This window comes from Paroedura picta, chromosome 1, assembly GCF_049243985.1.
Source record: "Paroedura picta isolate Pp20150507F chromosome 1, Ppicta_v3.0, whole genome shotgun sequence".
In the NCBI taxonomy this organism is placed as follows: Eukaryota; Metazoa; Chordata; class Lepidosauria; order Squamata; family Gekkonidae; genus Paroedura; species Paroedura picta.
The window spans coordinates 61,324,982-61,342,433 of record NC_135369.1 but is presented as its reverse complement, the minus strand read 5'-3'; the positions used below and the strand labels follow the sequence as shown (position 1 = coordinate 61,342,433).

The window sequence follows — 17,452 nt, the reverse complement described above, 5'->3', positions numbered from 1 at the left end:
TCTTGTTCTTAAAAAAAAATAGTTTCTTGGTGATACCAGAAGGCTGTTCAGAATATCACTGTGTCAATAAAGCATGCATATTTCTGGTTTTAAGGGGGGGAGTAGAATGGTCTGTGCTCTCTTGTTTAGGCTCAAATATTTTCTGAAATTTCAGTCAGCCTTTTCCCCCTACCTGACTGCTGCTTTCTGTCATGTCAGAGGATGAAGTTTTTGCTGCTGCAGCAAAAATATCTAGAATATCTGGAAGATGGTAAGGTTCTCGAGGCGCTTCAGGTTCTACGTTGCGAACTGACACCACTGAAGTACAACACAGAGCGCATTCATATACTTAGTGGGTAAGTGCTTTGGTTAGCTATCAACTATAATTTAATCATAGAATCATAGAGTTGGAAGGGATCTCCAGGGTCATCTAGTCCAACCCCCTGCACAATGCAGGAACTCAGAACTACCTGCCCACCTACAGTGACCCCAATTTCATGTCCCCCCACCAAAAAACTCTAGAATGCAGCCTGGTCTGGGGAAAATTCGCCTTCCATCCCACAATGGTGATCAGCAGTTCCCTGGCTATGCAAGGAAGGGCCACAAGAGATAAACACTGAGACATTCCTTCCTGCCTACCCACTTACAATCTGCCTAAGTTCATAAAATCAGTATTTCTGTCAGATCGCGATCTAATTTCTGCTTAAAAACTTCCAAAGGAGGAAAACTCACCACCTCCCATGGAAGTCTGTTCCATTGAGGAACCACTCTTAATTGTCAGGAACGTCCTCCAGATGTTTAGCTGAAAATTCTTTTGAATTAATTTCAACGCATTGGTTCTGGTCCTGCCCTCTGGGGCAACAGAAAACAATTCTGCTCTATCTATTTCGGGGGTCATCAACCCCCGGTCCGCAAAGGCCACGGTACCGGGCTGCCGGCAGCCGCGCCTGCCTCCTTCCCCCCCCCCCCCGCCCACAGCAAGAAGGAAGGGAAGAGGCGCGCCCTGGTGGCGAAAACGTGCAGCTGCCACACATGTACGCACCACCCGGGCCGTCGGCTCTCCACTCACCCCCGGAGGCGGTCCCTGACCTCAGAAAGGTTGGGGACCGCTGCTCTATGTGACAGCCCTTCAAGTATTAGAAGATGGTTTATCGTATCACCTCTTAGTCATCTTCTCTTCAGGCTAAACAGAACAAGCTCCTTCACTCTTTCCTCATATGTCTTGATCTCCAAACCCCTCACCATCTTTGTAGCCCTCCTCTGGACATGCTCCAGTTTCTCTACATCTTTTTTCTGTTGTGGTGCCCAAAACTGTTCTTTCTTAGTACTTTCTCAGGATTTTGATAGTTTCACAAAGTCTGGCTTTTTAAAAGTGAACATACATCTTGAACATGCTTACCTCAGTTGAGCTGTGCTTTTCCTGTTAGGAGTTGATGTTGCAGAACTGGTAGAAGAGCATGCCCTCCTTTCTTCTATCAAAGCATTCATATTAATCTTAACCTTAAAATATGTGATTTTAACAATTATGTTATTACATTGGATTTCAACATGCCTTTAATCTTCATGTTTCCTTGATTCCTTATAAGTTTCATACTAGAGGATCATCCTAACATAGACATACTAAGTTGTTGAAAAATCAGAACAATTGAATTGTATCCATTTAAAACATTTTACCTGCTTTGCTGTTTGAAATATCTTCAGGGCAACAAATCAAAAGCATTTTAAGCAATATTAAAACAATTCAATCACCAAATGACTCGTGATAAAACATATCAAAACATATCAAATCACAGGTAACTTATGGCAACCCCATGGGGTTTTCAAGGCAGGAGACAAAAATGTGGTTTGCCATTGTTTGCCTCTGTTTGGTGGTTTCCTATCCATGTACTAACCAGGTCTGACACTACCTAGTTTTTGAAATCTGAAAAGATGAGGCTAGCCTGAGCCACCCAAGTTAGGGCACTAGGATTAGGAAAATAAAGAATCAAATACCTTGGGGAAGGAAATACCACAGGTAGGCTATCCATACAAAAATTTGAGCACCTGGAGCAGGACTTTGGGGGATGTTCTTAAAGAGGAGACAGGTATATATAATGGAGCAAGCTGTCATTCTAAATGACAAAATTGGAGGTTTAGACCTTAACAGTGTTTAAAACTTGAGATCCTGTTGTGTTAGGTTCTGCCCTGCCCCTTCATTGTGTCAGTGAGGCCCATTATGCACGGCTGCCGAAACGGCGATTTCGGGTCACATGGAAAACGCGGAGGGGGAAGACGCGACGCATACCGGTTATGCACGGGGCGGGGCGCGACGGCGGCAAAACCCAGAGTAACCGATTATGCACGCGCCGATCCGGGCGCCGCTTCTGGTTGCGCCCCGCTCACCCGGAAGCTGCGCTTTCTTCCGCGTTTCACTGACGCGGCTTTTTCGGCGGCATGCACCGAAGCTGCAGCCAGTTGCAGCCGGCTCCGTGCGTTATCCGTGATTTTAGTCGCCGCCATTCCACCCCGAATGTGCGCTAAAACCCCCGTGCATAATGGGTCTGAGGGGGACAAAAGAATCTGGCTGTTCAAACTTTGGAAAGATTTGTAGTTCTAAAACATGTCAAGTGTGTACTTCTTTTCACTGTGCAGATATCTGATGTGTAGTCATGCAGAAGATCTGCGGGCAAAAGCAGAATGGGAAGGAAAAGGAACAACTTCCAGATCTAAGCTTTTGGACAAACTGCAGAGTAAGAAAACCTTTACTTTCCATTGCCTGTCTAAATCACCAGTATATCTCACTCTAAAGAGAAATTTTGGAAAATTCAGGAAAATGTGTATATTTTCTGTAACAGTGGCAATGTAATTCTGGATAATGGTTATTAGCAGTGCCTCATAAAGACAAGGTAGAATGTTTGTAATTTTTGCCTCCATGTAACTTTGGATAGATCCAAGGGGAGGGGACTGCCCACCAGTGGTAGCTTGGCTTTTTATGTAGAAGATCCCAGGTTCTGTCTCTGTATCTTTAGTTTAAGGATTAGACAGTTTATGAGGTGAAAAACCTTGAATCTGAGAACAATGATTGGCCAGAAATCTGAAATAGACAATAGCCCCACATGTTCACTGAATGTGTGGGAAGGAAGAGCAGGTGTGACAGTACTGGTCCTGCCCCCAACCCCATGAGATCACTTGGTCTTCCTCAGGGGCAACCACATAGATGGAGTAGCTGTATAAACTTTCTTTGTGATAAGCAACATTCAGAGGGTAGTGTCATTGATGGGGGGGGCATATGCATGGCCACTTGCTCCATACTGTCATACCCTGAAGGACAACCGGCAGATGATATGGAGGTGGGGGATAAGGCCAGCATGCTCCTTCCCCACATGTTCAGTGAATATGTGTGGTTGTTGGTATTGTTAACTAGTATAAGGCAGTTCAATGTGTTTATATATCTTGTGAGTCTGTTATTCCAGCAGAAGACACCTTGTATTAGAAGAACACGTCAGCAGAATGCCAGTGGCACTGGCCTTGCTAGGAATTTGGAACTGTTTGGGGGGCATAATTGGTGAAAACTGGGCATTTCCATGGTTATGAGATGGCATTAAAATCAGGTAAAAATGAAGAATGAGTTCAGCATTATGTAAGAAGATCTTAAGTACCCAAGTTTATTAGTTAGCATAAGTTAGAATCAATGTAGTCCCAAAGAAGAAATAGGTATAAAGTATTAAATTGATTCGAACAATAACTAATTGCACTGAACTTACTTTCTTAATGTATTGAAGCTTACCTGCCACCATCAGTGATGCTCCCCCCGAGGCGTCTGCAGAACCTGCTGCGTCAAGCTGTGGAGCTACAACGGGACCGGTGCCTCTATCACAATACCAAACTAGATAACAATCTAGATTCTGTATCGCTGCTTATAGACCATGTTTGCAGTAGGTGAGAGATCCACTTAATTTTTAAAGACAGCAACAGTGTCTTCTAGTACAGTAATGTTTCTTTTAAAGTGTTTACTCCTTTGTGGAGGACTTGATGTATTATTTTAAATTTAAATAACTAGCAGTTAAAATTCTAAACATGAAAAATTGTAAGAATAAAAGTATGGCAGCTACTTCCTGTAATTAGAGATGCACTTTCCATGCTTGTTAAGCCAGAGTTCCACTTAGAAACTAGTGCTTTAAAATATGTAAATGTAATATGGAATACATAGTATCTCTGCACTGTTTATATGATGCTGCATCATGTTGAAATGTTAAGTTTTTTGAAATCTCAGCACAGTGAGCTACGTTTGAAAACCTGTCTTCAGCCAGAGGCCCTGAACTAAGTTATTTCTTCTTAGAGTATTTCCCACTAACAGTAGCCCACCACATATGCATTCCGGAATTGATGGTGGCTGCTGTTTGGCTTGTCATCCAACAGTATTGACTGAAGTCAATTTGTTAGAACTGGAGCTATTCATACGGCCTCTGTGAATTGATTGTTGAGGCTGGGAAAAGGCAGCTGCAATTTCACAAATTGCATTCACATGAATTTTCCTATGGTAGAAGGACTTCTAGTTACTGATGTAGTCCAGAAGCTTTCCTGCAGAGGCAAGGTCCAGAGATGGCCCCTACAAATGCCTTGAGCAAATTCTTTGACCTGCAACTTCATGCTGCAAAATTGATAACCTGTTTCGTATATACTATACAGGCATAGTTTAGATGCCACAACAGGTTTGCTGCTACATGAAAAAGTTTTTGAGGAACTTCAGTCTTGTTTGCACAAACCCTTTACTTTTTGGGTTCACTAAGCTAAGTTAGTATTATTTGCATACTAAACTATAGCTTGCTATAGGATCTATTTCAGTAAACTTGGCTAGCAACCATAATCAGACTTCTAAAATCCCGATTTACAGGAGAAGTACTAACCATAGTTTCTTGAGTTAATTACTGTGCTTGAGGGAAGCAAGAGGGAGCAGGATTTGCATGAGCAAGCCTGAAGCATCTCCAAGTTTTGTTTGCAAACCATGATTTCTGTTGTACACACTGTAATCTTACTGCATAATTAATATCAAATAGACAAATTCAGAAACAAATTCTGGCCCCTCAAAACTTGAAATGTTTCTCATTCCTGTAATCCCTTTCATGCTGTCCCACACATCTCTGACTTTCCACATCTATCTTCATCAGTTGCTTACCTCAGATGCTCTGTAGACTCTGAGGTTCTTCATCCTTCATATCCCCTAAGGACTTGGGAAATAGGTTTTTATATTCTTTTAGTAAGAGAATTTATAGTAGAACTTTCTCTTATTCACAGCCTATTCTGTCCACCAGCTGGGAATTAATCCTATTGGTCTTGTTCTACATTAATGTTAGATGTTACCCAATAATACAACTTGCAGGTTTGGACCAAATTAATTTAGATATTTTTCTAGCTCCAGAATATACTTTTGGTGATTATGATTTCTTGAGTGTAATTTGGTGCTGATATTGAAACTTGTGACAAGAGAAAGATGGTAGCTGTAATTTGCAGGTACAAAGGATTGCATTTTTAAAATTGACATTGCTGTTTATAGGTACTTGATTCTTTCCTCCAGCACTAAAAATACAAACATGTTTAAAAATGCTTGTTTTTAGATGTTTCCAGCTGCATTCTACAAAAATGCTCAGAGTTGTTTATTGTAATAATACAGACTCGGTATCATAAAAATAATGCAGGAGTAGAGTACAAACATTAAGATAACAAATGCTGTCAACAGTTCAGCATAAAGAAACTTTATAAACTGGTACAAAATTACAGCTTGTTAAAGCAGGAGAGGCTGGTGAAAGCTGGAGGCTTGTTTATTTCCATATTTTCAGTGACCAAGATATAAAGACCTATTTTAAGTGGATAAAGGAGAAAGAATTATGATTTTGAAGAGAAGAACTCCATAGTAAATCACAAACCACTTTTCAGAGTCCTCTCCGTTTCAAAAACAGTTACCATTGCAGCATTGTAGAGTGTTACTGAAGAACAGCACACGCAAAAGGCTTTTAAGGACATGGAACTTTTTGCAGTATCCTTTGGATTTTGACAAATCTTAAGGATAGTTCAGTTCACATATACAAGTGAGAGAGCAGAGATATCTTCATCTTACAGAGTTGAGAAGCATAGTATATTTCTACATTTACTCTCCCTTTATAGGTAACATTCAGCATGACATGCATTATGGTATTGTGGCCAAGGTTTAGCTCAGTTTAGCTGTCTGTACTAGCTCAAGTAGAACTGTAATTATATTATAGAATTATTATTTCTCTTTCCATATTTTTCAGGAAACAGTTCCCATGCTACACGCAACAGATACTAACAGAACACTGTAATGAAGTGTGGTTCTGTAAATTCTCCAATGATGGCACTAAACTAGCAACAGGATCAAAGGATACAACTGTTATTATATGGCAGGTCGATCCAGTAAGTATGTAAATATCTGTGTAGAAATGCGCTCTTTAAAGAAAAGGAATGAGCATGAACCAGAACTCATGCCAAGCACGCACGCACACGGCTGCTTTTTGGTTTGGAGTAATTTGTCTTTCTTGCTCATTGATTTGACTTTAGTGCCCACTATTCTGTATTTGAAGCCCCCATACTGATCTGCTTCTCCTGGGGTTTGGTAGTGATCTGTGTTTGTCAGCCTGCCTTGAAGGGCTTGTTCTAGAGTTACTGAGTGATTTCTTTTTACTCCCATCTCTGCAATCTTTGTTAACCTGCTTCTCCTTGGGGGAAGAGATCTCTGTGTTACCCAGCCTACCTTGGTGAATTTGTTTGAGTCTCGGGGAATGACTTGGAGTGATTTTGATACCCAGCCATCCACACTGAGTTGGAAACCTCCCCCTACAACAGTCTTGCTTCTCCTTTGGTGGACCATTGATTTGTGCCTGTCAGACTGCTTCCCAGCCTGCCTGCCTATTTCACTCTCTGGCAGCTGACCCACTGGGTTGTGGTTGGTTTGGGTGCTTGCTTGGTCAGGTGCTTGGTGCCATAAGGGCGGGTGGAAGAGTTCATGTTTGTGTTCACAGGAGGATGCTGATTGTGCATAATGAGCACAGCCTATCCCCGCTCCAGGGGAGGACACCTCCAGAACATCAGGGGTCTCTGCTCCTACATCCCCTGCTCTGTCCACAGGGCTCTCAATGACTGCTCAAGAGTCTTTGGTGTTGCTGCCTAAACTGCCGCATGAAACATTTTGGAAGGAAAGATAGTGATGGCAATGATTTGAAGTAAGTGGTTGGTAGTAGTGGCATCCTCTTCTTCCATATCCCAAGATTCCCAACTCCCTGCTGCTCCTGCTTCCATCAGTACAACCTCATCTAGCACTTCCCAGCCCAATACCTCCCAACTGCTCCAACCTTGATTCCACTCTGCCACAAGTTAATACTTGTGCACCCCGAGGACTGACCCAGTTCCACTCAACAGGAAGAGGGGGTGGGGGAGCAGTCTACTCAAAGAGGAGCTCTGGATGTGTAGTTTGGACTACAAGGCAAGCCACTGTCCAAGCTCACATACATACCATCAGTGCTGGGGAAAAAGAGCAAGAGGGAGGGCTCAGGAAACAATCACTCACCTCTTCAACAATACGATTGCTGTGATGAGCAACCAGTCTCTTTTGTGGAAGATGTTACTTTTTGTCATCTCATGCAGCATGTGGCTGCTTGGTACACTATCCCCTCCAGGAAGACAAGGAACCAGCAAGTGTTGCCCTCCATGCATCACTCTGCAGTAGAGCTAGTCAAAGTTAAACTCTCCAAAGCATGAGGCTGAACTGCCCACCTGATGGCAAACCTCTTGAGTGTCTGGCGCCACAGCTACCTCTCCCTCGTCACCCACTGGTGGCAACTGGAAAAGCTCCAACCCCAGGAGGGGAGAAACCGTCTGCCACCTGACTACAAGATGGTTCTCCTCCATGCATAGGGGGTGAATGCAGACTACATGGGAGGCAAACACTACCACGATGATAGAGTAGCCTGAGGAGTGGAGACCTGGCCATGGATACCGGCACCACCATGCATGTGGCAGCAAGGGGTGCACATCTCAGGAACCTCATTCATTTGCTTGGCAGATAGGCTGCACCAGTTGGTAAAGGATGCCCTGGGTCTAGGGAGCACTGCTAAAAAGGGATGGGACGCTCCCACCCTTGAGAGTAGGACTGCTGGAGAGTTGCCAGTGCCTGGCTGACTATTTTTCCTCCAACATCAAGGCCTCGTGTCCCCTGCAAGAGAGGGAGGAGAACAAGCACGAACTTGCACAGCATGTGGTCACCCAGTGGAACTCCACCTGTGGCAGAATTGTGTGTTTGATGAATCAGAGGAGCGTGGTACAGGATGACATGTCCTCTGTGACCATTCAGCATGGGCAAGAGGAACTCAACATCAGCCTAAACAATTGGCTGACTTTCCCAAATGGATTATGTCCTAAAACCATTCCAAGACACCACCAATGTGCTCTAAACCCCCATGGCCAACCTGGGACAAGTCATCCTCATCATTTGTGGGTTGAAAAAAGTGCTGGCCGTCATGGCCTTGGCAGACAGGTTACATCCTCTAAGGAGTGAGTACAAACCCCTGCATCAAAGGCAGCATTGCTTTCTGTAATGTGCAGCTTATTTAGTGGGTTCCAATGCCATGGACATAGCCAGGGGCCGCAGCAGTTGGAAGGAGCTGGGAAGGAGAAGGAAAGGCACGTGGTCTGATGAGAGAGGTGGGTCAGAACCCCCTGTTCTGGTTGCGGGTGTGAAGTGGGAGGTCAAGAGCAGCACTGGGGTAGCTAGATATGTGATGGTCAGGGAGTACTTTGCTGAGTCTCCTCTGCCTGCCAATTCTGGCTTCCTTGAGTCCTGGTTGCACAAGAATGTCATATAGCCAGACCTTGGCCATTGTCCTCCTTTCCTGCCCTCCCACCAATGTGTAGAGTGTGCAAGTGTTCTTTCATCTGGGAGACATCCTCGGCCCCCACAGATCTCACCTGGACCTGGCCAAGGAAGATGAGAAGAAGAGTTAGTTTTTATACCCTGCTTTTCACTACCCTAACGAGTTTCAAAGTGGCTTGCAATCACCTTCCCTTCCTCTTCCCACAACAGACAACCTATGAAGTAGGTGCGCCTGAGAGCTCTGACAAAGCTGTTCTGTGAGAACAGCTCTAACAGGACTGTGTCTAGCCCAAGGTCACCTAACTGGCTGCATGTGGAAGAACAGGGAATCAAACCCAGAGGACCAGATTGGAAGTCGACACTTCCACTATACCAAGTTGGCTCTGAAGGTCAATCACTGCTGGACCACCCTCCTCTGGACTTGGTGGAGTAAGATCACGACTTCCAGTTCCTTCCATTTCTCCCCCCCCCCCCCATTAATTTTCCTTTCTGGGTGATTCCAGGATGTGGCCCACTGTTCATGCCCCTGGCACTCGGGTGGGAGGATGGCTGCCTTTGCCTTGGGGTTGGCCTTGTTCCACAGTTGCCCCAAACAACATCAACTTCACCCACAAGAACCCTATTAGCTCCTGGGAGAACGACTGAAGATGGTGCCGTGCTAGCTTTGTCCGTGACAAGCTCTTGAGCCAAGCAGAGGATCAGGAACAAATGCACCTGGCAGACCTGAGCAGATATGCAAATCTCGGTCACCCCAGGAACGGCATCCTGAGGGTCCTACAGATCCACAGAGACTGAGTTCTCCTGATCATCGCTGCCTGTGCTCAAGGTCACGATGGCGTCCTTGTCGTAAACAACTTTCTAAGCTTGAAACGACCAGCTGATCCTACATTCTTCCCAGATTATCTCTTGAAATGACCAGACTGACAGGAGCCGAAGTCTGGGAAGGTCGGCGGTGTAAAGACTGCGAGTTCTCTGTTTGTTTTCTTATTCTTTGGAGCCAGGCACCAGCCCCCCTCCTTCCCGCCTAACCAATTTACAAGGGAATCCTTTTTTCGGACGGGAGGCAAGCCAGCTAAATACACTCGTTAAACAAACAAAGAAAGAGCTTAAAGAAAAGAGAGAGTTTAAAGATTTGTTGGAGAGAGTTCAGTGGGGGACGCTGACTTGACACGGAGATTGACAAATTGATAATTTTTGATCGCTCAATGTCCTGTGAGACTTCGCGAGACTTTCTGTTTATAATCTGTGACTGCTTAGAACTATGGAAAAATTAACTAAGACACAGTTCCTTCATTTGTTATGCGAAGGGAACTCAGAGATACTGAAAGCAATCAAAAAGGTTGAAAAGGAAATTCAGGACACCAAGAAAGAGCTCTCAGACAGAATCGACGGTCTGGAAAAAACAGCTGATGAAAACACAACTCAGCCAGCAATACACCAAACGAGAATTCAGTGTCTGGAAGTTAATCAACAGGAGTGGGAGAAAGCTAGGAACGTAAAAATCAAAAGCATCTTGGAAGAATCTGGGAAAACAGATTCAAGGAAGGAAGCACCGAAAGCCTGGAAGACTATTTAGAGGAGGAAGAGACTCGGATTGACAAAATAAACAGAGTCTACTCAAAGGCGACCGCACGCAGGAAGCAATCAAGAGATATCTTTGTGCAACCTGACAACAAGGAAGTAGCACAAATACTTCAATACCTGCCAGCAGATACATCATGGAAAAGAGCACAATTCCATCTTTTGCGACCACCTGAAGAATGGGATGAACAGTGGAGCAATTACTTGGTCTCTCTCAGGAAAGGCAGCAGTAACCTTTAGGTTAGGGCCAATATACGATGGGAACTGACTATATATTATTTGGGATAATAATAGATTGTATCCTTATAAGTATTAACAATTACTTGGCTAAGAAAGACAACAGTAACTTTTAGATTAGGACTAACTTGCGATGGGAACTGAATATGTTTTTTTTCTTCTTTAAGATAATAACAGACTATACTTTTACATGTATCTTCGATTGGCCCCTTCCTCTTGACGGACCATCGGCCGAGCCAATCGGCAGGTGCGAAGCACCTGCCGATTGGCTCGGTCGATTCCCACCCCACTCACAAGGAAGCAACTGCGAGCCGCGCGAAGCGCGGCTGCCGGGGGCTCCCTGCCCGGCGGCTTGGTGCGGCGAGAGGCGCGAAGCGCCTCTCGCCGCGTCAAGCCGCCGCTTAAGGAAGCAACTGCGAGCTGCGCGAAGCGTGGATCGCAGTTGCTTCCTTGCCGGCGGCTTGACGCGGCGAGAGGCGCGAAGCGCCTCTCCCCGCGTCAAGCCGCCGCTCAAGCCTTCGCTGTAAAGCCGCCTCCGCCCTCAAGCCTCTGCCGCCGCCGCTCAAGCCCTCGCCTCCGCCGTTAAGCCGCCGCCGCCGCCATCAAGCCGCCTCAAAAAATGGCCGCCAGTCAGAAAACCCAGCGCCGGGTAAGACATCTTTTACTCTCCCACTGCCTCCTAGCGCCCATTGTATTTAGGATACAATGGGCTTTTTTACTAGTATACAATAAAAATAAAAAATAATTTTAAAAAAAGAACCCTATAAGATCCTGGAGCAACATCCTCCTCATAGCACAAGCTCATAGTATTTGTTGGATTTGATCCATGGTTCATTTGTTCAACCTAATTTAGGGACTTCCATTGATCCCAGGCACTGGAAGCTGCCTGTGTAAACCACCTCATGTAACCCACAGCTGGTAGGCAGATCTTTTTCCAGGCATGGATTGTTGGCAGCTAGTTGCAGTCCCTGAGACAGCAAATGCTGTTGTGTAGTTCTTGGGATTTTTTTTTGGGGGGGGCGGGGGGTGACACAGAGGCAGTGGCCAAGTTTGTTGCAGAGCTACCCACTTCCTTTGTCAGTGCTGAGAGGTTGATTCAGTGAGACCCAGGCACAGTAGGCCAATGACATCCTCCTAGTTTCCAGGGCAATTTGCTTTCCTTCTCAGGCCATAGTTCCAGTTCATTGTCACACAAGGTTTAAGTGACCTGGGAGATTTCCACAGAGCCTGCATCAGTTGCCCCACTGTTTATGTTTGGCAGATCCTTCCTGAGCATAGAATGTGGGTAGCAGTTGGTTTTGGTCACTGATGTCATTCAGGATCCAATGGTGGGGGTGGGGGTGGGAGGAGAAACCTATGGCTGGTGAGCCATAGAGTTGGGATTGGGTTTACATAGCAGGATGCTGTTTTGCTACAACTCTGACTATCAAAGATCCATGATGTGTCCCTATTTGTCAAAGATTGTGAACTATCCCTCTTCAGCAACATTGTAGGCAGGTTGAATGTAGTTATGAATTTCCTGTATTCTGCAAAGGGTTGCTGACTCTGGAGATCCTTTCCAACTCTATAATTCTGTGATATCAGGGACAGGGTACAGCCAGCCAATAGAGTCCAAATTCTGAGAGCAATTTGTCATTCTTTTAATGACTGCTTTCCCCCACCTAGGCCACGATTTCTCTCACATCTATTCTCTTATTTATTTACTAGCCGAAAAGCCCATTGCATTCAGGAATGCAATGGGCGCTAGCGGGCAGTGGCAGGCAGAGCGAGCTAAGGGTGGGCAGTACTGGAGGTGATGTTGGCAGCAACGAGGTCATTGGCAGGCAGGCTGGCGGAAAGGTGGGCGAGCGGTGGCCGGGCAGTTGTAGGGGTTGCGGTGCGTCCTCGCCACACAGCGAGCAGCCAGGGAGCATGGTGCTGGTGGTAAGGGCCATCGGGAGGACCTGGTCCGCGGGCGGGCAGAGGGCGGCTTGGCTCCGCAGGCGGGAAGGGCTCTGTCGAGCCAGAGGCCTCGTGGCGGCCGGGCACCGGGCAGCAGGGCATCCCCGGCGAGAAGGTGTGTGTGGAGCAGATGGCTCTGTGGCGGGGAGGGGGGCTGAGGGCCGTGTGGTGTCCCACAGCCTGGAAGGAGGCAAGTTGGCCAAGCGAAGCCCTCGGCGGTCAGGAGGTATGTGGCAGCAAGGCTTGGCGAGCGGCGCCACATGGCTGGGGGAGGTGGGCGCTGTAGGGGTGGTCCCCATCTGGAAGCGGCCAGCTTTTCTGGGCGCTTCCAGATTGGCCCGCTGCCTGTGGATTCTGAGGGCTGGACAGCAGAGCGTAGACCCGGACAGCGCTACCCAGATGGCTCTTTCAACCTTATTTAAGAGTCAGTGGTAAAGATGTTTATATTTATATACCGTCGATTTTGAATGTCTCACGGTGGTTTACAAGATCAATAAAATACAATAAAATCCCTTGAAATACCTCTTAATTCAAAATAATAGCATGGCAAGATGGTGAACAATAAAATACCAAACCACTCCCCTGTTCAGCATGGGTCAATAACTCTCTCCCTGAGAGCAAGGAACCTGATTGACCTCACCTTAGAGATCCTCAGGTGGTAACACCGAGTACTGCTCTGAACTCAACCATACGCCTGGCAGAAGAGCTCTGTCTTGCAGGCCCTGGGCCCTTAGCTCTTCTGCCAACACTGCTGGCAAGGATGACTAGTTGCATGACGTGCCACACATTTCTCTCTCCCTCCCTGTCTCTGGGATTTGGATGTTTGCTTGTATAATTGTGCACTATGGGAAAGGGTCCAGCTGGCCCCACTATCAAGGTTATTGTTGCTGCTGCATGGCCATACTCTTCAGGGGATTTGTCCTAGACTGTGGGTGTTCTTCCTTTTTCCCTTTCCATCTCTTTATTCCCTTTTGTTTGATGTTCAGTGGCGGTTCTATGTGTGATGGGATGCATCCGTCCCTCCCTACCCAGGGACCAATAGACATACACACAGGGCCACATGCGATCAGAACACTCTGGGCTTCCCTTCCAAAAGGTGGGGATAGTGGGATCAAGTTGAATCTGTAACATAGAATCATGTAATTATATAATAATAGAGTTGGAAAGGACATACTGAGTCATCTAGTCCAACCCCCTGCACTATGCAGGACACTCACATCCCTCTCGCTCATCCACTGTAACCTGCCACCCACTTGAGCCTTCACCTAATCAGCCTCTCCGTCAGATGGGTATCTAGCCTCTGTTTAAAAATTTCCAGAGATGGAGAACCCACCACCTCCCGAGGAAGCCTGTTCCACTGAGAAACCGCTCTAACTGTCAGGAACTTCTTCTGGATGTTTAGATGGAATTTCTTTTGAATTAATTTCATTCCATTCGTTCTGGTCTGTCCCTTTGGAACGAGAGAACAATTCTGCTCCATCCTCCATATGGCACCCTTTTAAATACTTGAAGATGGTTATCAGATCCCCTCTCAGTCGTCTCCTCTCTAGGCTAAACTGACCAAGCTCCCCCAACTGTTAATTTTATTTTATTTTTTTGGTAAGAGGAATATTTATTAACAATGCATCTCATTCTTCCAGCTGTCAGCCCTGCTCTGCAATCATACTGTCTGTCCTCAGAGGGTGTGTGGGCCCAGGGAGATGCAGCTTCCCACAACTGGGAATAGTTTGCAGGCCCTGGGCAGGGTTGTGGGAGGGTTTTCTCCGCCCTACAGTCATCTTGTCTGCAGTGGAAGGGTAGGCCTGAGGAGATGCTGTACTTTGATTATGAATTTGAGACAGTTATATCCTGTCTTTGAAATGGGAATTTTCAGAGTTGTTAGTAAGCAAAAAATAGTTTTTATGCTCCAGTTTGTTTATAGATTCTCATTTCCACTACACGTGTGTTGACCAGGTTTACTGTTCTCCGGCTGAAGCAAGATTGTGTTTCTAGTAGAACTGTATTGTGTGCTGGGAAACCATTTAGTTTTCATAGATACCAGGTGGGATCAAAGTCCCTCTTCAATGAACAACATGGAACTGCTGCATGCATAGAAAGAGGGTGATTTTTGTTGATTTCTTCTGCCACCATAGAGGTCCCCAGACTTCTAGAAACCCCTTCTTGAAGAACATAGGAGGTGTGGCAAGAGGGCATGCAGGAAATATCTGTTCTGCAAGCATAATTTTGATTATAGATCATTCTGATCTGAATAGGACTGTGATACCTTGAAAACTTTAGTTGTTCTTTTAATGCAGGTAAATTATATTGTGGTTCTAAAAAGTGTCCTCTCATAATTTTGCAGAAACCCTAGAATCTTTGTTATGCCAGGTTCTAGCTGATTAAAGATACCTTTCTAAGATGATGCTGTTTCTATCTACATGAGAGCGTCTTGAGTTTCATAAACTAATTTTATCTGAATGAGGAAATGTTCTCTGCTTACCTCTTGCTTTCTTAACAAATTTTGAGTTCAGTGGAGCCTTTTATCCAAGTTTTAATGTACATGCATGCTTCTTCAGATATGTTGAAATAGAAGTTGCCATATCATAGCTAGAGGTTAAGCAGTTACACATATCTAGGTAGAGGATAAGCAGCAAATAAGTATCCAGCATAATAACATTGTTTTACAGATGCAAGGACCACATTGGGTCACCATTTTTATAGTAGTCCAACTTTCTTATGCATTGTTTGCCATGCTATATCTTTTCTTAAACTGTATAATATCAAGGAGACAAAGGTGTATGTGCCCACTTTAAGGCAAAGTGGACCTAACAATAAGTTTTTTTCTGAATTCAAATCATTTTTGTGGTGTTCAGGTAGACTACTAAAATAGGAGTAAAATTAGGCTTTAAAGGTAACTGCTTAAAAGACTTTTGAACCTAAGCGCAAAAATACTTAATTACAGTGTTTTTTTTTGTAGGATACACACCAGTTAAAATTACTCAAGACATTGGAAGGCCATGCATATGGTGTTTCCTACATCGCTTGGAGCCCAGATGACAACTACCTGGTTGCCTGTGGCCCAGATGACTGTTCTGAGCTTTGGCTCTGGAATGTACAAGTAAGCAGTAATCATTTGAAAGAATATTGTCAGATCCTATTCATTAGTAGAGTCACAGGAAGTATAATTGGGTTTTGAGGGTATTTTATGAAGCAGAATTTCTTGCTACGTTATATGTGTAGTACAGAGATGCAAGCTTTCCAACTGCATTCAGCTTCTGATGCAAAAGGAATAATTACTGTTCTTTTATTACAAGTAGAACTAAAATATTGCCGCTAGTTAAATTCAGTGCTACCAATCAATGTTGTTAGTCCCGTACTTACTTCTCTATAGGTTATTTGCTGCTGTGTTATATGCAATTATAATATAATCAGTTCCTTTGCTGGGGATTCTAGCCCTTTGATTCAGCATATAACACTTGGAAGAACTATATTAATCGTTCTTCATAAGGTTTTTTAAAGCCCTAAATTCGAAATATAATATAGTGCCATTTAGTCTCTAGTCTAAACAAACATCAACAAACAATGAAAGGGCTAAATTCCCATTGGGTTTTTTCATTCAAAATTGGGTATATTGACAGTACATTGATTACAGTGGCCATAGAATGGTGTGACTCTGATTATGATGCTGTTAATCTTCTTTCCTCTGTGTCAAACTGTGTTTGGGTATTAACTCCCTCCCAATAAGCTCTGGATATCTGAACAGATATGTTCACGTATTCTGGCACTCAATGATTTCTTTGTACATTATTACAGACAGGAGAGCTGAGGACAAAGATGAGCCAGTCTCATGAAGATAGCTTAACAAGTGTGGCCTGGAATCCTGATGGGAAACGTTTTGTCACCGGAGGACAGCGTGGGCAGTTCTATCAGTGTGTAAGTGCTGCTTTTCTTCCTCAGCTGTCCATAAGGAAGAGTGTAGCCTATACCAGACTATCTTTCATAAGGATTTTCTAAATAAACATCTTCATAGAGGTGACAAGTTACAAGTTACAGAATCCTACATTTAGAGTTCCTCTATATTAGTGTTTATTAAGGATAGTTAATTTTGAATACTTGAAAATTTCTATAATGTAAATCACATTCCAAGATGAGTGCCCCAGTTAGTGGGTGATAATCATTCCGCATTAAAGGGCATTCGTATAAACCCTGTTGGTTGTGGAGGTGTTTTATTTCTCAGAATTACTCCTTCTTCTCTATGTACACATCTTTCTGCACTGATCATAGGCCAAAACATATTTTTTTCATGTTTTGCTGACTAGCTTTTCTGATTCCTTCACTGTCTGCATTTCTTGTGCAGGATTTAGATGGTAATCTCCTGGACTCCTGGGAAGGAGTGAGAGTGCAATGCCTGTGGTGCTTGAGTGATGGGAAGACTGTGTTGGCATCAGATACACACCAGCGAATCCGGGGATATAACTTTGAGGACCTTACAGACAGGAACATGTAACTATCTCTTCTTAAAGCTATATATCTAATGTGGTAGATAAATGAATTTCACCATATGGCTTTGCAAAATATTTATTCTGTGTTAATGACTTAATACCAGTCTTGTAGTTCATATGCCACTTCTAAATAGGCTTTTCTAAAAACTGTTAGGCCATACCTGAGGGCCAGCGTGGTGCAGTGGCTAAGATCCGTGTACTCTAATCTGGAGATCTGGGTTTCATTCACACTCCTCCACATGAAGCCTGCTGGTGATCTTGGGCCAGTAACAGATCTCTCAGCCCCACCTACCTCACAGAATGGGGAGAGGAAGGGAATGTGTTTGCAAGCCATTCTGAGATTCCTCAGGGCAGAGAAAAAAGGGTATAAAAG

General features: G+C 44.6%; 1 protein-coding gene across 3 annotated transcripts in view; it reads left to right on the top strand.

Annotated features, from left to right (window-relative positions):
• The window catches only part of WDR26 (WD repeat domain 26), a 45,552-nt gene that overhangs the window by 18,304 nt on the left and 9,796 nt on the right, over positions 1-17,452 (top strand). For all 3 annotated transcript variants that reach the window (XM_077340557.1, XM_077340538.1, XM_077340548.1), the window contains 7 exons: positions 199-335; positions 2,611-2,708; positions 3,741-3,897; positions 6,249-6,387; positions 15,555-15,695; positions 16,391-16,510; positions 16,935-17,080. In XM_077340557.1, coding sequence (XP_077196672.1) covers positions 199-335; positions 2,611-2,708; positions 3,741-3,897; positions 6,249-6,387; positions 15,555-15,695; positions 16,391-16,510; positions 16,935-17,080 — 938 coding nt within the window. The remainder of the gene's footprint in view (positions 1-198; positions 336-2,610; positions 2,709-3,740; positions 3,898-6,248; positions 6,388-15,554; positions 15,696-16,390; positions 16,511-16,934; positions 17,081-17,452) is intronic.